The sequence below is a fragment of the Aulonocara sp. 'chitande type north' Nkhata Bay genome, linkage group LG12 (genome assembly GCF_057382095.1).
Source record: "Aulonocara sp. 'chitande type north' Nkhata Bay isolate Kocher_YH1m ecotype deep benthic linkage group LG12, A_spYH_male_GT1.1, whole genome shotgun sequence".
Classification (NCBI taxonomy): domain Eukaryota; kingdom Metazoa; phylum Chordata; class Actinopteri; order Cichliformes; family Cichlidae; genus Aulonocara; species Aulonocara sp. 'chitande type north' Nkhata Bay.
Genome location: NC_141355.1, coordinates 16202243 through 16228506, shown reverse-complemented (window position 1 = coordinate 16228506; position 26264 = coordinate 16202243). Strand labels below are relative to the sequence as shown.

The 26264-nt window shown below is 40.1% G+C and overlaps 1 protein-coding gene across 1 annotated transcript in view; it reads right to left on the bottom strand.

Annotated features, from left to right (window-relative positions):
- The window catches only part of LOC147317144 (uncharacterized), a 44776-nt gene extending 23275 nt beyond the window's left edge, over window positions 1-21501 (bottom strand). Inside the window, exons 1-7 of the mRNA XM_086313076.1 lie at window positions 21328-21501; window positions 20766-20834; window positions 19063-19134; window positions 18014-18078; window positions 16886-17878; window positions 16642-16803; window positions 14659-14775 (exon numbers count right to left, since the gene is read on the bottom strand). Of these exons, the coding sequence (XP_086169202.1) occupies window positions 14659-14775; window positions 16642-16803; window positions 16886-17863 (1257 nt within the window). The 5' untranslated portion in view covers window positions 17864-17878; window positions 18014-18078; window positions 19063-19134; window positions 20766-20834; window positions 21328-21501. The remainder of the gene's footprint in view (window positions 1-14658; window positions 14776-16641; window positions 16804-16885; window positions 17879-18013; window positions 18079-19062; window positions 19135-20765; window positions 20835-21327) is intronic.
- Window positions 21502-26264: the final 4763 nt, after the last annotated feature.

Genomic DNA, 26264 nt, shown 5'->3' with positions numbered 1-26264 from the left:
TGTGCCACAAGAGGGGAGGTTCCATATGGCACAAGTGATCCAGAAAGGCAACGTGTCACAAAAGACCCCTAGAGCCCAACAAGTCAGCTTTTACAGGGGCCTCCCTCCCCGTCATTAATTGATTTTAATAACAGGCTGCAAGGGGGCAGAATGCTCTCATTCACTGGGCTGATGGGGCTTTTCCCAGGTCCCTCAGCGAACACTGCAGCACTTAGAGCTGTTTGTTTGGATTGCCTCTAGTGTGTGTGGCTTTCAGACCAGTTCGGTTACTCAGTCAGACACATACTCAATGTCCCAGCCATTCACTCGCTCGCTCACTCACTCAAACATTTGTTCATTTACCAGCTCAATAATTTCTTCACTCAATCACTGGCCTAGTCATTTACGTGCACATTTATTCATTCCTCCCTGTGCACTCACCAAGGGCCATCGTTCCTTAAATCAAGGTTTATAGGAATATGATCAGTGTCTCATAACAGGTCCTGTAACCTCACAGTCAGACACTCTGTGTTATTTTTTTGGTGGAAAAAAACAACTAAAAAATAAAAATAAAAGAATAGAAGAACAATGCTCGTTCTTTCTTCTCAGTCTGAGAACTCCACGCTGAGTTCGACTGTCTCTTCTTAGAGAGGTGGCTGCTTCTTTTACCCGCCTCCCATCACGTCTTTGTCCCAGTCGTTTCACAGACTCAAAGTGAAAATCCCTCATTTTGCATGTTTTTGCTGTTTGCTTTGATTGTTCAGCAGTCTGAGTGAAGGGTAAAGGGGTAGGGGGGGGGGTATTCTTGTTGATGGGGAGGGGATAGGGAGGGAGCTAGGCCTGTCATAACTGCATAATATATCCATTACTCCTGTGCAGCAGAATTACCGCTGATGAAAATGGGATTTTGGAAGATATATGGAATGTAATTATGATATACATATATGCATGGCCTTTTTTACTCTGAAAAGAAGCTTTGGTGTGGCATTTTCAGCCACAACTGCCTCATATGTGTGGAACTCTAAGTGTGCACCTGCCTTTATCCGAGCGAACGGATTTTCTTTTAAGCATAAATGATTTAAAACGGTTTTGTTTTGTTGTTTTTTGATGCTGCTGTTGTTGCGTAAAATGTGACATAGTGCTTTCCCGTCCCATCATTTCTGTGACCACTTGGTGCAAGCTTTTTGCCTCTGCATATCCGTGGCCTCACTCCCCAGGTAAACCCAGTGCAGAACATCTCTCTGAATATCCGAAGGCTAAGGTCTAACACTCCTAAACAGACAAAGAGGGTCATGCCGACTCATTCCAGCAGTGGAGCAGTCTGAAGAGTTATCAGCCTTTAGAATACCAATTTTTCAAACTCCCTCAACCAAATAACACACACAGAGCAACCAAATTCCCCCGCAGTGAGTAATGCCAAGATAAGATGCAGAGAATATGTATTTGCTATTATATCCTCGCTATCCATGTGAGGGGTAAAAATATTACTTTTAGGCTGAGTACAAATACCATGCAGTGCTTTTTCCATTATGTCTTATGTGACATTCTGTATTATTATAATAAGCGTGCAGCTGAAGCGTGCAGCACGACAGCAGGAACTCAAGGCAGTACGTATGTATGGTTCTCAGTGTGCTGTACCTTAGACAAGGGGCCTCTGCAGGAGGTTTTCTTTGGAAAGCACCTGGGTGTGAAAATAGGGCCTCCCAGTCTGGCCCGAGAGGCTGTGTAAACAGAGGTTCCAGTCGGGCCAGCCGGCACTGAATTGGACCTCTCCAAACAGAAACCATGAGTCAGCCTCAGGAACCCATCCACATTCCTCCTTCAGGAATAATCAGCCAAACGCAGCCTGGAAAATGTACATGCTATAGGCGTGATGGTAGTGCTAGACTATATAATAGCATATAATGTAAGAAAATATACAAGTCTTATCCCTACAGGCTTTTCACAGAAGATTATGAAGAAATGTAGGATAGTGAGGTGATTTTAGACCCGATTTCATCACAGGAGGCAATAACCTTTTTTTTTTTAAAAAAGAAAAAAAAATCTAAGCCAACTTTGCTTTTATTCTTAAAAAAATGCCTTATGTGACTTCACGCGTGATAGCTATTGCATAAATTGAGTCAAGTGAACGAAAAGATTGAACTCTTTTAGAATAAGAGGAGAAAGCCCATATGAAGTGTTAGGATCTTTGCAGTCATCTTCATGTCAGCGTCTGGTTGAGTGGAAGACTTTATTAAGGCATCTGAGCTCGGCAGAGAGGCAGAATTTCTCCTCATCTCCGGTCTGCGTGAGTGGAGAGGCAGGGGCCTCACACTCCACTAAGGAATATTTATCTTTCCAGCTGGTTAGATGGATTAAATGACCATAGCGCAAAAGGAGGGAGAGAGAACGTGGAGGGGAAAGAGGGTTTGAAAGAAAGAGGTTTAAAAGGGGATTGAGAAAGTTTTGTTGCTTAAATGCGCTAAAGGGAAAAGGAGAGCAGAGGGCGAGGAGCGGAATGATGCTTTAAGTCTTCATCTAGAAGAAACGAAAACAATAAGAATGACTTAGCAAGACACATTTACCACCAGCTGTGACAAATATGATTGTGACTTTGTCGTCTCTCACTGGTGGGGGGTGAAACATGCAAAAAAAAAAAAAGAAAAGGAAAGACTCTGACGCACATACACATGCAATTACAAATGCACGTGCACACTCAACGGCATGCAAAAACACAGAGCTAATTAACTTCCTGACACATTTGCAGAAATTCATTTCAAAGACAGAACGCATATGTTCATGCAAATGTGATGAGAAACCGTTAAGTGCTGAAATATCTGAAGCAAGTGGGGAAATATTCCTCACTCGCTCACCCTTTTGTCACTTTCGGTTTCGAGTTCACTTTTTATTTAATTCATTTTATTCATTTGCTTCAGTTTTTACACAAACAAGTCACCTGCTGCTCCTCGAGGTTGCTTTAAAGTCAACTTCTCTGATGTCAGCTGATTAAAATGGGCACGATTTACGGACCCAGACGTCACAATTATCTCTCTGCTTACTTGTTTCTAATGCAAAGGAACAAAAGCCTCATTACCCGGGGTTTCATGTTTCTTTTCATTGACTCGCTACTATTTAGTGAACTAGGAATTACACGTAATCAGCCCAGTCATATAAGGATGTAAACGATGAATAAAAGGAGGAGTGTATCATCAAAGACATGTCCTGTGAAATGCGACGCTAAGGGTATTGAGGCAGCAATGCTGAATGGGCAGCGGCTATGTGTACGTGTGTGTGTGTGTGTGAGATTGTGGTTATGTGCAGTGCAATCTAAGTGGGGAGCTGAAGTCATGGAAATTTCCCCTTATAAAAAGTGAAGCATGACAATGGATTTGAGCATCAAGGCCTACAGGATTATGGGGATCACATAAATCCCCCCGTGCCATAATTTTAGGAAACCACATCAAGCTCCGTGTTAAGGGTTAATAATCCGATTCCCCACCTATTCTCGCTTCCCCTTCCACCCCGCCTGTAATACTTTACGTTGCATGTGTGAGGTCTATACCGGTTTCCCTACTCTTGACTGCGCACCTGGCACACATGCACGGGATTATGCACACATGAACCCACACAGAGACAGACTCTGTTCTCAAGCCTGCCATCTCCCTCTACGTCTGACATCATGGGATTGTCATAACTGTTGGCAGGGCACCGTGCAACCAGAGGAGCTGCTAACCACCCTAACCCAACCCTTGTCCCACTTCCAGCAGTGCATCATCTGGAACTGTGAGTTATAAGCGCAGAGGATCTTGTTGGAGTAGCCTGAAATCGATCAGTGTGATACAACAAGTTGAGCTTTTCTCCGCCCGACCCACCCCACAACCACCACTTCAGTTAACTGTGTCTCAGTTTGTGTCTCCTTTAACATCTGTACTCGTAGTAATCAAGAGTTTACACACACACACACACACACACACACACACACACACACACACACACATCAACTCTTCTATCTATTTGGAGAGAGGAGTGTGCTACGAGGAGTGCTCCAGCTCCTTTCCTCTATTAGCCTGCTGTCGGAGGGAAGGCAGGGATAATATATAAGCCAAAAGGATTAGGGGGCAACAAAGCATCAGGCTGAATAAATCCCTCCCAGCCTTGGGGTCCAACTGAGGCCTTCACTACTCTTAGGCGGCGTGGAAGCTAGAAGAGCCAACCAACACCACATTCATGCTGCGTTGTCAGCTAGTCTGGCAATTGTGCGCATGGCTATCGCCATCAATATTCATTTTCAACCCCTGCCTCTTTAATAATGATTGCTGAATACTGTACATACAGCTAAGAGGTCAAACCCTCTATAGCCAGCTTTATCATCTGTTTGACAGTCATGATTATAGCTTTGGGTTTGCTACCTGCGAGAATCGCTTCTATCTGACAGTCTAACCTGCTTTAACCACGTACCGTGTATCTTGTCCAGCATTTGCATTTCAAAGAAGGCGTAAGCACCTACATCATGAGCTTGATGGCTGCCTAACAGCAGCATGGCTCTCTGTATAAAGTGTTGAGCTGGAAGTAAATCCATGTGATTAATCAGGTCTGAAGCTAAAACATAATAATAACCCCCTTTATATTAATGCGCAGCTCATGGCTTGAACAGCTCTGCGGAAAGGCCATTAGTCACCAGCTCCCTGCAAAGCCACAATTAAGCAGTCACATATTACTCTCTCTTGCGCTCCCTGTGTTTCCAACTTTAATCACAGCGCTGTCTCCTTCGTTATGTATTCTGTTCCTGGGTGATCGTGTCTTTAGGCCCTGACTTGGACAAGGAAATCATTTTATTTTCCTATTTGTTAAACTGCAGACTAACGGAGGTAGTGCTTTTCCTGAACTAAGGACTGAACAGGCTTAAATATGAGAATGAGCGTTGTAAAGAGTGTGCTCCTTCCAAGTTCGACATTATATCTGCTGGAACACTGTGCAGCTTTTTGGAGAGAGTTGAAAAAATACATCATTTCAGATATAGATAGTATTTTAGAATGTTTTAGAAGTACATTTTGCCCTTCATCACCCACTGTTCTTTCAACTGAGGAAGTGGGTGTATGAAAAGGCGGAACTGACAGATTTTATAATTGTTATAGAAATCTTATTTGAATTCAGGAGCTTACTGTTTTTTTTGTTTTCAATGTGAGGGACACTTAAAAAGCTGTCATGCACACCAACCAGGCATTTCCTTTCCCCCCTCACTCCCCTCCCTCCACTCACTTCTTCCCAGTTCTCCTTTTTTGTGATATCCTCTAATTTTGCCCATGCCTAGGCAAATTTGTCGCGGAGCGTGGGCCCGTTTGATTTCATTAAACAGAATATTTAAGCATAAAAATTGTTTAATCGTCTCATGTCATTAGGAGATGGATTTCATTTTGCATATATTTGCATACTTCCCCCTCAAATTAAACCAGGCAAATATGCAAATGCGGAGGCCCAGGTTATGGCGGAGGTGTTTATTGTCATCACTTCAGGCAGTTCCACACTGCAGCGCCTCCGCAGAACAGGGGTGACAGCAACATCTGGAGGCCTCGGGGTTGGGAGGGAGGAAAGGGTAGAGGCATAAGGTGTAGGTGTGGGGATGAAAAGTGTGTGATAGGGCTGCTGCTCAGTCGTGGTATTTGCGCAAACATAGTCGCCACCGCAACTATTGCAGAATCTAGTGCACCGAAAGCCTGACTATCCGTCATCGCACCATAGTTACCGCTTTAATTACCAGCTTCATCCCCAGTGCTTTGCACGTCCCCGTGCTAAAATGTATAGTGAGCCAATAAAGACATAAAACAGAGCACTGTTCTTTCAACTGTAGCCTCTGCATGTGTTTTTATCAGCTGTTCTGCTGCTATTGTCCACATGGCTAAGCACTGTTGCTAATGAGGCAGTAATTAGCAACAGTGTAATGCTTCTTCACCCGTGCTTAAGTCCTCGCTCATTTCCCCCCCCCCGCTCTGTAATTTTCTCATGCTGCAATTTTAGGCAACGCAGCAGAATTTGTTCGAGCACAATAAAAGTTTGAACTGCAAAAATGAACAGGGCGGCGTGTAAGCGATTAGAAATTTACGGCCCAAAGCTAACCTCGTTTAAAATCAGAGAAAAGCAGCGTAGATGATCCACTTGAGAGTACATGTCTACATTTCACATTATGATTAGTTCTCACTACACATCACTTGAAATGAAACAAAAGTTTGTATTTGTTATATATAACACGCAAAATTAAATAGCATTGAGTGAAAAAAAAGAGCAAAGAAGGCTGTGACCTACCATAAGAGACTAAAAAAAGCACAAGGAGGAAAGGAGTGTGAGGCGCTTTGGTACAAAAAGACCAAACATAACCTTGTCTGAGTGGACAGATTAGGGCCTGGTTGTGTTGTATTTGTGTTCAGAGACTCTTACTGTATAAGTCTGTTATAGCTGGGGGGAAAAAAAAGAAACAATGAAGGATCCTGACAAGTCATTATGTTTCTGTCTGACCAGAATTACCTTGTTGTATCAGGTAACCCTGCTGCAGACAGCTGGAGCCCAACAACGGGTCTAGGTGAGAAACAAGGGCCTTGTAGTGACTTTGCAGGATGGCAGTGGCCCGATGACACTCAACCCCAGTGGCAGGGACTGGGGCAATAAATCATGGGCAGTGGCAGTCAGATAAATGGTGCCGCGAAGCTGATTGGGAGGAGAAACTATTGTGACGAGCGTACGATGGTGCGGAGGCATTGACGACCTGTGTGAATAAGGGTCACCACTCCAAAGAGGCAGACCCAAACAGCTCCCTGCTTCTTAATTTACACTGAAAAGCCATTACAGCCACTCGGTGTGCTTCTTCCTGACCCCTCCTCTTCTTCTCCTCTGTCCTTCTCCCCTCGTTTGCAGCGGCGCAGTCTTTCTCCAAGACCTTGATGGCCCTTAAGAACACACTCTGAAATGAGCTCTCCTATCTGGGAGCAGGCGTTGTGCAGAACGAGGAGTGGTGGACCCTCTGCTGGTCACTCAGGTACCTCTGGAATAATTCACAGTGCCAGAAAAGAAGTTGATTTTTCTTTTTTCATTTGTTTAACTCAAATGTTAAATAGCAAAAATTTGAATTATTTCGACAGTTGCCAAAAATAAAATGCAATATTTTTTTTGTATGCATTTTTAAAAAGAGGAAAGTAACTAAGTACATCTGTTTAACATGATGCAAATTTTAAATACTTGTAATTTACCTTAATTGAGTAATTACAGTGATGCTGATGCTCAGATTACTGAAACTTAAATAAGCTCAAAATTTGCTTGTTCGTTTAAATATTCTGATTGCGTGAATTAATTTTTTCCACCTGCCGTTAACACTGAATCACTTTAGTATTTGATTGTGTTTTCTAAAATGACAGTATTGTATTTATTTTTTTGTTCTGTTGACACTGCTGTTGCCAGATAAAAAGTGTTTCCAGCGTCTTAATATCTCTCAGGGGAAACATAGATCTGTCTCATGCCACCTGATACGTCTCTATTCTATTCAAGTCCATACTGAAGTCAAATATAATTAGATAACCACATCTTTAGTCCACTGAAATGATCTAACAGATTAACAGTTAATTTGTAACATAAGATTTTTATATGAGCTTTTAAAATGGGATGCACGATTGTAGATCATATCCAAGAGTACATAACTGGCAAATTTATATATTTAAAACAGTGGTCACGATGTGGAATTCTTAATTTTCAGCATTATGGGTGCTCACAATACTGGAGATAGTTAATTACTTATTTAAAAGAGAAAGGTAATTTGTTTGATTCATAGTATTCAGTGCAGGTCGTTTGCACTTTGGTGTTTTAAAGAATAGGAAATACTTTCTTCCACTGGTTGATTGTTAGAATAATTAAAAAAAATTCTACATATAAACTAAAATATTTCTTCTTACTTTCATATGCTTGTCCACCCAAGCTACTGAAGGCCGTATTAGGACATATGACTCAATAAAAAATGATCTTGGTTCGTCTGCAGCAGATTTTGTTTCTGTTCCACCTCCCCAGATCCACACAGTTCATATTAATTATATTCCACAAACAGATACATTTGGTCTTTGTGACAGTAAACTTTTTGATTATCTGTTCTGAAGACGGGAAAAAAAAAATCAAAAAATCAGCATCTTGCTTTAAAGGGCAGTAGAGCAAAGAAAAGAAAAAAAATCTATTCCCTTATTTCTATAGCAGCGCCGTTTTGTAAGGACAGCTTGTGATGCTTTTGAAAATGCCCTGCGCTTCATTTTTGGAGCAGACTTCTTGCTGTTAAATCATTAGTTCGACTATGACTAAAACAGGTTAAAGTGAGGCTCCACTGGCAAGTGTAGGAATTATAAAGCACCATTTATGAGTCACAGCATTTATCGGAGCCAGCACAAACACTGGTGTTGGACTAAGTGTGCTGTTGTGCTACTTGGCAGAGTTAATAACTACTCTTTTAAAGAGGAAAAACAGTCATCCCTCTTGATCACGACAAAAGTTGTTCAGAACTACTAAATTGCTCTCAAACTTCCCTTCACCAGTAAATCAGGTGTGACACTTATTTTTCTTCTTCTTCTTTTTTTTAAATGGCCAAAGTCTAACGAATATTTATTGGCTGCATGTGCAGCATCTCAAAAACCTTAAAAACCTTTTGTGTTAGTATGAAGTAATTGATGCATTTATGTAAATATTAAGCCCACAGTGATGAGAAAAGCTGAAGGATGCTGCTGATTTTAGAGGAAACAGGCTGCACATCCAGTTCATCCACATAAAATCCTGGGGCAGAAGCGCTACACCTGCTTTCTAAGAGCTGAACATTCTGGTAATATCATCTTTGACTTGGACACGTCACTATATTCTTCTTCTTCTGAAGACTTTTTTTCTTACAAAGCGAAACCATGATATGAGTAAAGCCAAATAAGGAAAAAAAGGCTTTGATGTTTTACGTCATCCAGTCGGGGTTACAGAGTTGGTACATTCGGTTCATCATTGTTTTAAAACAATATGGTGGCTGAGGCTTGTTTTGTACAGCACTGCAAAGTGCTGCATTGTTTGCAGTGGCTCATCTAACCAGCACTCTGGCGACTCTCTCCCCTGAGTGATGCCTGTCAGTGACACACTATCAGCTGCCTACATGCCACCAACAGCCCCTTTGCTTCCCCACTCTTTGTATGCTTTCTCTCTATTCTTACTCCTATGTGCTATCTTGCTGCCTCTTCTCTCTTAGGATTGTTTCTGTCCTTTTCTGCTCTCTCTCTCCCTCGCTGACTCTCCTGGCCCCTTCTCTTTTTCTTTCTATGTCAACCCTCTTACCCCCACCTCCACTGCACCCCCCACCCATCTATTCCAACTGGTTCTCTTTAAAAAATCTTCTCTTCCTCCTACCATATCCTCCTCTCCCCACCTTACTCCTTATCCTAGCTTTTCCTTCCTATTCCCTGTCTTATGATTAGATAGCATTGGTGTTTGTGGACTGGCTCCCACTGGACAATCACACTGCCAGGGTGGAGGGTGTGTGTGTGTGTGTGGGTGGGGGGGGGGGGGGGTTAAGGTTCCATTTTCTATTAGAACAAAACATGCCTGTGGGGCCAGCAGGCGTCAACTGGAAATGCAATCTGGGCCTTTGAGTTGACACCCAGGGTGTGTGGGTAGGTGTGTGGTGGTGGTGGGACTCCAGTGTGAATGTTATCATTCTCTGGAGATCCCAGCCTGCCTCCACAGGCCCTCTTCTTCCTCCCTTAGACACCTCAGGGAAAACTTGTCCCAGTGGGCTGCAAAGAGGAGGGCCAATTCTGAGCAGAGTGTCCCCTTAGCCTTTCCCCTTCATCATACAGTAGCCAGTTGCATTGCTGAAAAGTATTTATCGATTAAGGGGGGGTTTTGTGTTAATATTCCACTTCCACTCTCTAACACTGGACATAAATGAGTGGAAATGTGTAGGAAGAGGAAAGAGAAGGACAGGCGAAGGGAACATATAGGTGGTTGGTCTCTGCAGGGCTGGTGTGAATGCAGACTGGGAGATCCTGGACATGCATAATTCACCACAGGAGGTGGGTAGGAAGAAAGGGAATAGGAGGGTGGGTGAGATAGAGCGGAGGGAGGGAAGGAAAGATGGAGGAAGGAGAAAGAGGAAAATGAGCAGTGCGTCTCAGGCAGCGTCAGCGTCTACAGTGAGGAGGTAATTAGGGAGCTGTCACTTGTTCCTGTCAGGCACCACTCCCGCTGAAACATCGAGAGTGTGTGTGTGTGTGTTAGCTTGTTCGTGTGGGGGAGGGCTGAGCTTGTGTATAACTGTGTGCGTGCACATGTATGTTTGCGAATGCATGCAGGGCTGCATGTGTATATAAATTGTGTGGAAGCGAGTTGGGAGGGTGCGGTGCGAGTTGAATTCAAATGAGACAGAAAAACCAGGCGAAAAACAGAATAAAGTAAGAGACTCACTGCAAGGGAATTGTAATAATGGTGGATAAATATGACTCAGAAGTACACAGCTCAAAGTATTAGAAGAGAAGAGATGGAAAGAAGAAAACTATCACTCAAAGAATTTGGACAGGGAAAGGGATTGAAAAAGATAAGGATGAATTACATTAGATCAATTACATTTATAGCCACTAGGGACTCTTATAGTACTCAAACACACACTGTGGACACACACACGCACAGACACACACACACACACGCAAGACAAACCTGGCGCAACAGTCAAGTCATTTTTTGTGGTAAACATATTTGTATGCATGCATTATTGACACAAGACTCACACGTAGCATCCAGTGTCACCCCTCTGCATGCTGATTGTAATCTCAAGTCAAAATAACAATGCACCACTGTTTAAACAGGATGCTTGTCATCTCAGAAAGGCTATGAAAATACATTTGAGGGAGAAAAACAGACATTTAGACGTAGGTACCTAAATACTGACATACGTGACACACACACGCGTGCGCAGACAAATACGCTTACAGTCTCAGTCAGGGGATGTGATCCACGGGTATTTAAAATTGTGAATGCCTTTATAATCTGCAGCCCCATAGGAGACAGTAGCTCACCATATGAGTGAACCAGTGTGGGTCTGTCTGTGGAGTTTTCAGTGTGACACCAGCACTCATACCACTCACTGGGTGTTCCAATTAAAACCCACCCTGCCAGGAGAGCAACAGCTCTCCAACAATACTCCGATTTCCCATATGCGTGTGCACCATGCATGTGCACACATACACACATCGCTGACAGACCACAAACACAGTCAGGCTGACAATGATGGATGACAAGCATAACCTGGCTGGTGATATAGACTTTGGCTAAACAGCTAAGGCCTTCACCAGGGTTTTGTCCTCAGGCAGGTGGTGCACTTCCCCACAGGTGGTTTACCAGTGATGTGGAGGGTATTTATTTTGCAGGGAAAAATTTTCCACAGCATTAGGAATTTTTAAAGACTTGGAACGCACAACAATAATATGCTGTATCACTATTAAACTGTCAAATTTACTGCAAAACGGTTGGTTTTTGCGCTGCTTGTCTTTACACTGATAAATAATACTGATTACTGCACTTGGTAACTTACTGGCAAGTACGAGGAGTACAGAAGTTATCAGTTAAAGCCCGTCAGCACAGGGAAAACAAGTTGATGAGACAAGGCAAAAACACGAATACCAGCTCTTTCCACTGGGCACGAGGAGATGAGCATAATAACCACAATAACGATTTGTAAGAACTTCTGTGCATTGTTTTTCTGACTTGCCAGTTCAGTGTAAACAAGACCGAATGTGCAGTAATGTCACAGAGTGAGATGTGCCATTTTCCCTGGGCTGGCCCATAAAAGACTCATTAGGGCACTTCAGACGTATTTGCACTGCAAGGGGCTGCCATTAAACACATCACAAGGCCTAATATATGCATTATTTAAAAGCTGTGCTCCAATTACTAATTGATTAGAGTCGAGCGCCTCATCAATAACACAGAAGCGGCCCCTTCAAATCAAAATACACATGATTTATACATGAAAGGCTTTAAAAGGGATAAGTTCTCTGCTAATGAGTCATAAATGTTTTAAACACCCAAATTTTTACTCATGATGTGAAAAAAAAAATGAGGGCCTGTCAAAATGCTGCATGTGTGTGTGTGAGTGGGTGGAGAGAGGTTCAGAGTATGAAATGTGCTCGCTCTACAGACTCAGAAACACACATCTCTCCCAGTGGGAATCAGTATCAATGAGACAGACACGTAGCATGAAGCAACCCTTCAGTCAAACACGACAAGTTTATAGGAGGCGGATTTTAGTTCACAAATAAGTGAAATGGCGATAATTTACTTTGCATTTAACTGTATTAAAATAATTGTCCCTAGAGGCAGAACGCTCTTGTCACCGAGTGCAATGGGGCCATTTGCAAACCAATGCAATATTAATTGCACAATTATTTAATTAAAATGTACTCTTAAATGTGTCATGTACAATTAAATTGAATAAATTAATAATAGCCATTTCACAATGGAATATACTTATCTTAATGTGGCAGACCAACTGCAGCGGGCCATAAAAAATTGCTATAAATTGTGTTTTTGGAGATATTCACATATTGAATAGTGAGAACTTTGGTGATGTTTTTTATCTGCCTTCATAGCGTGGGGCAAAACAGTATCGACATTAGTTAATAATGCCAATGATTATCAAAGCACTGTGGGAGGTCTCACCACTTCAGTCTGCGCGAGGAAAGGCTGGCCAGCCGTACAAAGTATGAAACACAAAGACCGCAGCAAACTAGTAAATCAGCCAAAGAGCGCAGGCTTTCTTGTGTTTCTTCTTGTAAAGAGAACTTGCAGGATATTCTTCCAGGCATCTGAAGCTGATTTGCGCATGCTGCTGGTTCCACACATGATCGCAGTAAACTAGCGTACCTAGAGAAACAAAAAGAGGGTGAGAAATGGTGTAATGAAAAACAATGCAATAATCAAAGCCTAGAAACCCACACGAGGCCATGGAAATGAGCAAGAAAATCTCACAACAGATTAAAAAAAAACAGGGTTTAACATGATTATGTCACCTGCGCTATTCTTGTATATATATGTACGTCTATACTGAATGTATAATACAGAATCAATTGTAGCTGACTCTGATTTCCATTGTAATATCTCAGCCAGATAATCTACGCAACAAACCAAGTCAAGTTAAGTTCGTTTGTATAGAATAATATCACATACAGTGTGTTAAAAATGTAACACAATTTCAGAAAACAAGGAAAAACGCAACAGAGAAGACTTACCCTGCTGGGAAAGCTGAGACCTTTTATCTATCTATCTATCTATCTATCTATCTATCTATCTATCTATCTATCTATCTATCTATCTATCTATCTATCTATCTATCTATCTATCTATCTATCTATCTATCTATCTATCTACACTGTAAAACCTGACCAGTTAAGTTAACTCAAATGATTTGGGGAAACCGATTGCACCAATTGATTCAACTTTTATAACTCAAACAGTTTTGGATTATTTAAGTACTTTATTAGAGTCCCAAGAACCCAAAGCAAATATGATAATGTAACTCAAATGCATTATGTTTATTTACTCATTGTTTTTAGTATGTTTTAACTTAAACCATTAAATTTGTTGTACTAAGATGCTGTATTTATTCAAACTTATTTAAAGTGTTACATGCTCATATTCAAATTAAGTTAAATTAACTTAAATAGTTGTATGTAAACAACTTAATCCATTTGGGGAAACCGATTGCACCAAATGGTTCAAGTACTATTAACACAAAACCAAGCTATTGTTCTTTCCATTCAGTTTTTATTAACTTTAACTGCAGAGAAAATACAGAATGAATACAACCATACTTTGAGTCATAACCTATGACTGCTAAAGCCATTATCAAACAAACAAATAATTAGGCATTTTAAAACTTGCGCTTTTAGGGAATTTTGAATGTTTTTTGTAGCATTTTGAAAATCAATTAAATATACAAAACACACATTTAGGTGTACATCATATAAAAAACAATAGTCTAGAGGCAATTAGAGCCATAACAATCACAATTTTAAGTAACATTTAGTATAATAATGAAATCAGATGCACTACAGCAATGCAACTATAGAAAACAGCTGAACTAACAAAAAATATTCTCAAAGGTATTTGTGCCTTCTCAACAGTTTTGCCCAGACCTCGAGTCAAGTGAACTGGCACTCATCACACAATTAAAAAATAAAGCTTGAAAGTATACTGTACATATTGACTAATTATCAGTTATCTTCCAAAAGATTTCCATGTAACTAAAAGGTGTTTTTAGAAATAAGCTTAAGATTACACACTATGTAAAGATTTTTTTCAATCACAAACAAAACGTCAAATATGGATTGTCTCCTTATTCTTAGCTTTCTCCACATTGCTTTTTAGAAAGCTAATTACCCTGAACAAATAAAACTATTGAAGCCATTCACAGATAACTGAAAAAGCACGACTATACTGACAGTGAAAAACAAACATCATCTACACAAGCTCATTTTTTAGTGTCTGCAATTTTGGTTTTAGTTGCTTTCTCTCATCGTCTAGCTTCAGCAACACTACTTGAATGAACTCAAAAAAGCCAGTACACTTCTCAGGATAGCTCAGATGCAGAGCATAGATTAGCCCAAACAAACACACCAGGGCATCAGTCCATGAGTGATGAGTCATAACAACCTGATCTTCAAGTACTATGAACACTTGGCGTGGTGAGAAAGGAACTCCTCCAGGCACCTCCTCTTCATCGACATCAGCAACCAGAGCAATTGTGGCTTCATAGAACTCAATTTCCTCCTATAATACACAGTGCACAATTATTCATCTGTAATACCTCTGTTAAAAGTATAAATACAAATGGTCAGGCACCTTTCTTCAGTTTTTCAAATTCTATATATCATAACATGTTTTAAATTGACAGTGAAGGTTCATTTTTCATTCATCCAGTCAAATCAAGGATGAAAGAAGTTTATAAGTCATTCAACTTCACGTCTTCAACTTTCAACCCAAGTCCAGATGACTTATAAACTCCTTTCAACCTTTTTTAACCCCTGGGGGGCCTTGGGTCGATTTGTGGCTATTTTTGGCTATTTTCAAATTTTGATTACCTGCCATTTGCACAGTGTTGAATGGAATATAGCGAAAGTCTGCAAAAAAAAGTTTGGTCACATTTACTGTTAAAATTTCAGTATGACTTCCGGAAATTAGCTTCAGGGGCTAAGCTAGCGATAAACTTACGCTATTAATCCTAGGGTCGATTTGTGCCCCATTGAAACCCTTTATAAACGCTATTTTTCACTGCAGGATTTATACCGTTAACATCTGGGTGATGGCTTAGGTTTCGTTTTTGTTTTGGAGAAGAGGCCTTAGAATTGTAATTTTTTTATTTGTCCACCGGGTGGTGCCCTTGCTCCACATTTGACCCGGGGCTGGAAAACAGCGGGCTGCTTAAAGAGACCTGCGGGAAATGACGCCTCTTTTCCGGCGTGCTGCAGCGGCTTCGCCCGCTGATCGGCCGGGACAATTTTCGGCCCCAGGACCGTTTGAGGTTGGATTTTTTTTTTTTAATCAACAGGAAATGACGTATTTGTTGTGACGTGGTACCGGATGTGTGTGTTGGAAAAAGGGGTCCGACGCAACATGCCCCGGTCATCGTCGCGAGTCAACCCGGGAGCATGCACCGATTCCGGGCTAGAGGAGGAGCATTTGCCGCCTGGAGACCATTTTCTGGTCCTGAAAAAAAAAATAAAAGGCGATCGAAATGACTGTTTGTGCCAATCTTTAGTCCATCTAAAGGCCTAATTATAATAACAATCAAATATTACTTCAAATGTTTTTTTGGGAAAATATTTAGTTTTTTAGTTTTTTTTTTTAGTTTTTTTGTAATTTAAAGGGTTAAAACAACGAAAATATAATTAAAACTTTATATGAATATTTCAGGGAGAAGTAGTTTTAAAAGACTGACCAATTTAAAGTGAAAAAAAAAATTAATATTTAATATTTTTATTGCACTTTTTGGGCGTGGTCGATAGTGTGCATTTTATGAAATGCGCTCCTGGAAAAAAAATAAAAGGCGATCGAAATGACTCTTGGTGCCAATCTTTAGTCCATCCAAAGGCCTAATTATAATAACAATTGAATATTACCTCAAATGTTTTTTTTGGAAAATATTCAAGTTTTTTGTTTTTTGGGGCAAAAAAAGCAGTGCGCTCATGTGACGAAACCGGGATATAAAGGGTTAAAATCCGCGAAATGTAATTAAAACTTGACATGAATATTTCAAGGAGAAGTAGGTCTAAAAGATTGGCTAATTTAAAGTGGAAAAAAATATTAATATATAAATTTTTTATAGCGCTTTTTTGGGCGTGGTCGATTTGTGGCTCTAAGACCAATAGTGTATGCATTTTTCTAAGACCCCCCAGGGGTTAAATTCAAATGTGCAAATTATTGTAATACCCAAGTACCTTGCATGTTTTGAAAATCTCTGAAGAATCCTCCTTGAGGTACATTGGTAGGCCGGCCAGAGCTGCTGTTCTAGATGCATAGATGTCGTTTTTGTCCTAAAAAAAAATATATATATATATATATATATATATATATATATATAAACATAGCAATGGCAACTGCCAAGCAAGCAGAATAATAATTAGTATTTTTAAATACCTGTTTTCCATATGCCAACAAAAGCTGCTCCATCCTTTCACCGACCCGTCCAGTTTTCCTCTTTTTGTAAAGTCCAATCAGCTGAGGAGCATAATCATCCAGTGCAGCATAAAACACATGTGGCAGATTCTGATTGGTGATCCGATGAAATTCAAAGTAGAGCTGAGGAGAATTCCAAAAATATTATAAGCAAAACACAGCATACTATATGAACAGCAAATGTTATATATGTAGTTGTACTTACCTGTGTCTCATGAAAGAGTGCTGGCCATCTGTCCTTGAGCTCTGATACAGGAGGAGAAGTGGTGACAATCTCTTCACGCCGGAGGGCAAAAGTGGGCATCATATGCTGATGAATGAGAGGGATGTCTCTTTCTGCTGAGGTCTTCTTGAACTCCTCTACCATCTCAAGTCTTCTGGTTTCCAGAGACTCCCTTGTTTCTCCAGAAGGATAAGAAGGAAGGAAGTTGACCTCACCTCTCCTAGGTCTTTTAATATTGGCCCTTGGTGAAGCTCCATCTGGGTTTGTTCTGCTGCGCTTTCCAGCATTCACAGCAACATCCATGATGCCAGCTTTAGCCAACTTCTTTCTTTGGTTTCCCATTTTATATCTCAGGCTATTCTTCCACCCTTCCCACCCAGTGTCAGAATTCCTCTCTTTCAGACAGGGATGTTTTCTAACTAAAGCTTCTGCAGCCTTGCCAATTTGTGTTGTACTAGGGTATGCTTTTAGTTTGTAGATTTCTTCCCCCATTGTCTCAAGTATGTTGTGTTTTTGATCTCGTGTCAGCGTAATTACTTTCCCATTTTTATCAAATGCTGCATTACCCTCTCTTAATACATGTTCCACTTCATAAGAAAATGGCGGAACAATAAAAACTTCTGGCCATCTACTAATACGCTCTGGTGAATCTATGGTATCAGTGCTATCAGTCTGAAGGATTGTGTCATCAGTGCTCGTTGAAATCCGGTCAAGCTCAACTAACCTGACAACTTTAACAGATGCTATAGCTGGCAGGTCTTCTATTTTAACCAAATTACACAAGGCATTATCAAAATCTGGGTCATGAAACTGAAGCCGAAAGTCAAAAGTAAAATTTAGCCTAGATTTGATCGCATCTATGAGGGCTTGCACACTGTTTGGACGAGATGGCAAAATAAGTTTTTCAGCGTTATCCTTATCAAGGATGACCCTTAGCTTCAATATTCCTGTTGCCTCCATCTGAATTTGTTATTTCTGTAACAGACAGGTTTCACATATTATAGTGGCATTTTAATACATGTTTGTGTTTACAGTTATTTGCAAAATATTAATTGTGCAAAAATATAAAAACATTTATGTGAATACAAAAAAACTGAATAGATGAATTACCTTTGCATTGGTTCAGAAATTGGTGGAATCAGCTGATGTCTCAGTTCTGTTTCTTTAGTCAGACACTGGAATGAAATGGTTTGTTGTTAGAATGAGTTCATTTGCTATCTTGTAAGCAACATGCGGCATGTGGTCAGACAGTTGGCACAGAGATTTTACACTGTGACGGAGACCCCTCTGTTGATTCTCTGCTACTTCATATGAACGCAAGTGCTCAACGTAATAAGTGTCATAGTCTTTCAAGAGAAAATAAATGTTGTTTCTGATGAGCAGTACATTAAGAATCTCTTTGAACTCTGGCAATGCAGCATAAGCACCTGTGCATACAAACATGCCAATTGCAAAGTTTGTGCCATTAATTGTAACCTTTTTTGTTGCATATATTGTGTCACTGTCAGCAATACCTGAAATAAATAATTGTGTATCTGCAGGTAATGATGAAATGTACAAAGACTCCATTTTGGATGTTTGCACAGGTGGTTTGAAAAATGTTGATGAGGACAAATAAAATGCCATCATGCTTTGATGTCTCTCTGCCAAAGTTTTTAGTACATTTTTGTAGTTGTGAGTGTCATGAACTATTTTTTTGAAAACCTTATGCTTTCCCTCAAATCTCATTGTCCAAAGATGAACTAAGGGACCAAAGCACTTTATTAAGTGTGGGTAATGCTCGATGTAATGATGCTTTGGCCTGAATCGAACATTAGGAAACACTTCCTGAAAGAGTTGTCTGTGATCTAATATTTTACAGGCCATGTACTGAATGGTCTCGTCACTAAAAGTATGAGACATGGCAAGCTGAACTACGTCCTTTAAATCCATTAGCACTTCCCAAAAAGTGTCTCTTTCTGGAACTTTGGAGCCAATGAGAAGAGGCAACAGTCTAAGAAGGGCATGATTTTCATGCCCGTTCCCACCAATGGTCCCTCGCCTGGCAAAATTTGAGGGTATTGGATGAGGGCGATCAACTTTGTCAGAATGTTGGTAGGGAAAGCGCAGAATTGCTCTGTTTAAGTCTTCTAAGGTAAAATATCTCTTAGAAATCAAACCTTTTAAACAATGTGCCAACTCCACTGGAACGACACCTTCAAACAGGTCGTGTAGGAGGTCAGGTGGGAAGCCTGTGACAGGATGGAAGAAAGAGAGATGGTCAGAAAGAACACAGGGGTTTTTAACACCATAGTTTTCCTCAATGTCATCATTCTGAAACTCTTGCACAAGATTATCATGAGCATCTTTTGTTCTCATTACATAATTCCCTGTAACAGCATTTTCAGTTTGCATTTCTGTTTGGGTGGCATGACAAAACCTACAGAAATATGTAGACCTGAAACTCATTGAAACCAGCAAGTCCATGGGCAGCAAGGTTGTCTGCCACAACAGAGTAGACAGTGCCTTTAAGACATTCACCAAGAGTCTCAATGTAGACACCTACTTCTTCAAGAGTTTTCAGATCATTTAAGAGTGGTGACAACATTTCCTTATACTCAAACTGGCGTACATCATTGGAATTGCACAGCAGAGCAAGCTGAGTGCAGTGTAGAGCAGAACGAGATTTAACTGGAAAGTTTGCCAGTGTCCAATAAACTGCAAAAACTTTATGTATTTTCTTTGAGGTACCAAGTGGGTTTGCGATTTCAAAATCATCCACGTAAAGTATTATTGACAATTTCTGTCCCTCTTGTGACAGTAGAACATTTTCCTGGTAGTAGGATCCATCACAAAATGACATGAAATGTCCAGGAATCTGTGTGGGTGCTTGTTTAATTTCTTCAAGCACATCATTTTTTTTCAACAACAATTGCAAAGATGTGAGAATAGGCACATACATATAAGTGTGCTTTGACGATTCAATTAAATACTCCACAGGTTTGACATATGGAAAATTTGCTTCGTAATATGATTTCCTCCTCTTTGCTGTAGATAGTGGTCCTTCAGATGTGACACATTTATGTAAAACATTACTATCAGAAACTGCCTGACAAATCTCATCCACCAGTTTGTCCGTATATGTACAGTTGTGCTTTTTCAGTATATCTACAACTGATTTTCTAACCAGAGGTACTGATAACAAAAACAACTGATCAATATGCTCAATAATCTCCTGTGTTGCTCTCTGAGACACATGGAGAATGGTCTGCATTTTCAAGAAAAATCCAGCCAGATTGTATTGCAACTGCTCTTCTAAACCCTCAATTCCACTGATTTCACTGGTGGATGCCACTTGATTGTCATCTGATGACTCTATTGAATCAAGCTGCATGTCATCTTTTTGTTCTACATTTATAACACTTTGCACAATGCCTTCATTGTAACTTGTTGAATTTTGGTGGTCTCTGCATTTGTGGGCATTGAAGGTTGAGTATACATTGGTTTTAAAATTGCAGTTCTTGAAAGGACATGGAACAGTTTCTTTTCGTTTTAAATGCCCCCTCAGATGGATAAACATTTGGCTTTCAATAAATGGCTGCTTAAAATTACACACAGGGCAACAAAATCCATATTTATTCAAATCTAGATAAGAACCGTCTTTTCTTTGTGTGGGAGTGTGCATTCTTGACATGTGTATCTTTAATGAATTAAATGTACTAAATGTACACATGCATGTGTTGTAGAGACAGGGTAAGGGTGAAATTGTGGAGTACTGACCATGGTTGAGCCGATAATGCTTCAACAACATGACTTTTATGGCAGTAGAAAAACTACACAACTTGCAATTCCACATTTTGATGCCAAATCGTTTTAAAATCACCTTTACTGGCTGTCTTTAGTGCAGTGCTGGATGATCTCTCGGCATGCTACTGCTCCTTCAATCGTCAGACTGTAATAACACAAAGCCATGAGGACAGAAAGCTAGCAGAACAGTTTTTACTTTTAGACTTTTACTTCACTTAAAAACAGTCAACCTGGATAACACAAGCTTTGAAAACAGTAACTACAGTTCATTTTCAATTCAGGTTGGTCAACTACTCTAAATGTTATGAAATAATAAAGCAATTTTACATAAGTGAAGTACACAATAGGCTAACCCTTGGAAAGTACAGAGTCAGAAACGTTTAGGTTTGGTGCAGTGCAGCTTTGAAAAGGTAAATTATTTCACGACTAAAATGCCACTAAGCATCATATTTTAAATTTGTGAAGGTGAACTTGTCCAGTAAACTCTTAAAATGAACACTAAATAAATCTTCTACCATTTTCACTGTGTCAAAAGTAGGCTACATTTGAACTTGATAAAGTTCAGAGTCAGAAAAGCCTAAACACTGATTTTACCAAAGGTTTTGTGGCATGCAGTTTGCAAAAATTAGACTACTTACCAACTATTTGATTGAAACAAGCCACCAACCGTTAATTTTTTAAATTGTGAAGGCAGACTCCATACAGCGCTAGGCGGGAATTGTGTGCTGGCAAGCTAAGTTACGAGCTACTACAACAAAGTAGTCTGATAAATTACAACAAAGTACAACTAAAACAAAGCAGTCTGATAAATGTACGCTAGAAGTAAGCATTAACAAAAAAAACATAAAAATAACGTTTATCTTGTACTTTCCACTCTTGCAAAATTTCTCTTGACGAGACTTGTGTCTCATGGCCGACAAGTCCAGGCAAACGCTGGGGGCGGGGCCGTGGATGATGACTAATACAAATGAATTAACACTACTTAAACAGTTTAAAGCAACAGTACTTAAAACATTACAAAAACATCATGTGTACTTATTACAATAAAGTTATTATAACATATGTATACTTTTGGGTCTACCTAACACACTTCATGAAAGTTACTTTAACTATTTTTCAGAACTGAGTAAGAACAACTTACTTCTTTTAGTAAGATGCACTGTTGGGTTTTACAGTGTATCTATCTATCTATCATAATGAATTTTGCTGAATTGTAATTGTAGAGGAAGTAATTTTATACGACACTTTCATCAAACTTATTCCAGTAGTCTTTTTAAAAATGAAACACAAAGGGAAAACCTCTACTGAAGCCTGTTTTACAGTAATAATTGAATAACTCTTTAAACAGCTTTACATTCTACCCTCAACATAAATCACAGTAGCTTTATATTGATGAAAAGATAAGTCATTTAATGCAAATTTATTTTAAAAGATGATTTTCCTGTATTTTAAAATAAAAATGATCTGAAAAAAAAAAGTGTTAATTTATAGTAGAAGTCAGTTGTTGTTTGTCACTAAAGAACAATGAGATGATTATGTATGTCGACAGCACTATTACACATGAATAGGATTGTTTAGAAAGTGTGATCGTTCCATATTTGGTGAAATAACTTGAGACTGCAACACACTCACTTTACAGCTAATAGCCACCTGTGGTTTAAATAGAAATATCCCAATGATCTGGCTTATGTCAGACCACCCTGTTGCTTTGACAGACTGGAAGAGAAAAGAGGGAGAGCGAGGAGAAGATTTGAAGCATTGGAGACCGACAGAGTGTAGTCAGAACATTTAAATGTAAATTTCTCCGTATCAACCAACCTGAAAACATACAGTCAGATCTGAACAAGCTTTATATTAAGCTGCACCTGTCAATCAGTGCATTCAAACACGTATGTCGTCAAGTTTTACCACTGAACAGTGAATCTGCAGATCAATGAATGTGCAGTTGAAGTCCATAGGAAGCATGGTTTAGAAGCATGCAGCAGCTATAGCAGCTAACTTCTAGAATCCGAGTACTAATAAAAATGAGCATTGTCTTAGTGTAAGCTCATGGTGAAGCTATCCTGTGCAGCACTGTCAACACTGTCAACAAAACACTAAAAATGACAATGTGAGGCAAACCAAAAATGTGCCAATCAATAATAAGGATAAAGAAGAAGATATAAGGAACATTGTGATTATGTTGATGATGGCGATGAAGGTAAGAAAGAGCATATGTACCCTGGAGATTTGGATGCAGCTGGTTCTTAGAATCGACTAAGTGCATCATGCCATAGGGGGTTGTCATTTTCTGATGAAGAGACAGGTCCGCATCGACGATGGAATCTCCCAGCAGCCATTGCGGCACCCCATGGAAACTCATGCTAATCGCTAGCTCTGTCCTCCCCCCCCACTGACAGCTCACTGAGCTGGCTCCGCATCACCAGGGAGCTCCATACGCAGACACACATGCTGCCAAACTCCCCGACAGCAAGCATAGCACAGGGACACAAAAAGAGGCGTGATGGAGGATGATCTTCTGGAGTTAAGAAACATACGCTCACTCACAAAATCTTGCGAGGGTGCGGATGTGTGTGCGTGGTATGCACTCACATTTCATGATGACACTAATGTGTGATAGTTCTTTAAATATAGGCATATCATTTATCTGCTAATGAACAGAGGGAGATGAGCCTGTTGAATATGGTAATTTGCTGCTGCATTAGCCTTCGGAGGATAGCTTAGAAAGTGTGAGCGTGTGCGTATTTATTTACTCTGGGCCTTGTTGCTCTTTGGGTCTCGCTGCTTGGGCTGCACTGCTCGTCTTTCTCTGGTACAGGAGCTGTCGACATGACTATCTGCTATCTACCTCTGCCTGTGTTTGCTTATTTGGGATGAGAAGCAGTGCTTGTGAATGTGTCCAAGGATGTCCCAGGATGTTAACATTGCCATGTTTGCATGTCTGCAGCACAGTATATTTATCTATGTGTGCGCTAGATTTGTCTTGTAGACTGTTTGTGTAGTTTTTAACTGGTTTATTTTGGTTCCAGCTATGCCTGCATGTTTTAATGTGAGAGTATGGCCCTGCTCCAACAAGTTTCTTTAAAAAAAAAATATTTTTTTCTTGGTCTAGTGTCAGCCATTTCCTTTCTATAAGATTTTACTGAGCTTGTGTTGGAGTATGTGACAGTTTTATGAATTGTAACTCTCTGTTGTCAGTTATAGCAGTGCTAGAATATTTTTTTTAATCATCATCTAAGGATTACAGGTTAAAGGCTGGCGAGCTGTTTAAAAGGATGCATTAGCTGTTACGGGAATTGTTAACTCTCCATTGCATATTAATTCAACAGTTTTTTAGCCTCTGTTACTAAACAGCTTTTTCTTTGCAAAGGACCTTGTGTAGAGGCTGTCACCCTGGAGGATGAATTCTGCGGATGATATAGTTGAGTAGCATAGTGTCCTTGTCTGAAACAAGGAGCCAATGGTGGTGGTTTATATGGATGAGAAGTGACAGAGGTCAGTAAGTGAAGAGGTGTCTGTCATATGCGACTGTGCCTTTGACCTCATGTTCTCATAATAAGGGGTAAGGACTCTGCTTTGTCACTCCTAGGGCAGGTGATAGCACAGCTGTCTCAGCACAGGAAAAAGTAGACTGCGTTGGCTCTAAACAGCTATTTGGAGGCAGACACAAAACCACAAGGGTAGTAAGACATGCAGTATCCTGCACTGCACACAAACATCCACAGCGAAGGAGAGAGCAAAACATATATTTTGCAAGTTGCTTTCCTTAATCCTCTCCCTCAAGACCCCAAAGCCATACTTAACTCTCTTTGCTCCTTTCTTCTTTGCCTAAGTCTTCCTAATATTACAACCAGCAAAAAGCTAAGGCCCACAAGTGGAGGGATGCCAAGCAGCCAAAAGGAGCATTACTCATCAGGGTCATGCTCCACTGCGCAAAACACAATCCCTCATACATCATCATAACTGCCACCCAATGACAATTAAAATTGAGATGGCAAGAACTAGGAGAGAGCTCTTTAATTTAACATCCAATTATTACAAGTTATCACCCCTTGATCAATGTAATGTAACAGACAAGCAATGTTGCATGTGACACAAGAAGCGTGGGCCTTTCGTGGGGTGGGAAGGAGGGTGGTGGCGAGTTCTCTACTTTGATTGTCAAGTTAAGGGAGGCATTAGTTGGTGGGTCTGGAGATATACCAGCACCTCTGCGATAAATAACCTTTCCTGAATTTCTGCTTAAGAGCCACTCAACATCATCCCTGTGTGTCATGTCATGCATGAGTGCAGGACACCATAAAATGGCTAAAAGCCATTTGCATAAATGCTATAGACTAAATGAAAGTAAATAACAAAATAATATCAAATAGAAAATATTACTAAACTAAAATGTTCTCCTTTCCTTTTTTTTATTCCATGTGGCTAAAACATGTTGAAACACTAAAAAACTGATTGCTGGGGAAATTTCTGAATAACATCCAAAGATCAATATACAAAGACCTGCAATTAGCTTTTCAGCATCGATGCCATTGATTAGATTGTGCCACAACAATAAACCAATATGACCTGTGGCAGAGTTGCCCGGCCACGTGAGATTAAGTCATAAAGGCAGCCACCAATGCTGATAAACTGCACTGTTTACTGGGCTGATCTATTTAACAGATACAGATATTATTTGTCTGTTTCTAATAGGCCTTGACATAGACATGTATAGTTCCTCTGGATTACACATAAAGGCCGTTGACATATTAAAGGAGGATCATCGTTACCCTAACTACTGTAACTAATGAGGCAAATTAGAGCGATGATGTAGATGATTCTCGGGACGGCAATAATCATAAAGATGAAGAGGAAGTGTAGGATGAGGTTTTACTGTTTCAAAGAAATGGGAAACTGGCCAGAATTCTGCAAAGTTTATCCTCCATTAATTGGAGGATGTGAGTTCCTGTAAGCCTCTTTTAACATAAACTAAAACAAACATACTTGACTCTGTGGTAAAGCATGGCAAAGCAGGGTAAAATCCATTTAGTAATTAAGTAAATCTGCATATCAGTATTAGCCACCATTAGCATAATGTATTAATGCTGAATGCACAAACTTACATCCTCTTTTCAGGGTGATCAGAGGCTGAAATCATAGTGGAATAATCAAAATAGGCCTTAAAGCCTTCAAATCCTAATTCAAATATATATGCTAATTAATCTGGATTAATACATAATTTATGCAAATTACGCATCCTCTCCCAGCTTTGCATTATTGCTCTTAGTGGATATAGACAGCAGCACCACCGACTGCATCGAAAATGGTAACATTTCCAATCCACAAGTTCTCTTACTTCACGTTTTCTTTTCTCCTTCAGCTCCTCTAATACTTCCTTTACCTTCCTCTTTTCGTTTTCTTTCTTTCACTCTGATCTTATCTCCCTCACAACTCTGCACTCTGAGCCCAGTGGCAGATTTCTTCAGAATTTCAATCGAGCGCTAAAAATAACCATCTTTTCTTTTATTCACACTGGCTTTGCTATAATGCAGCCACTCTGCGCGGGCAGACTAGAGGTCAATCCATTATCTCACCA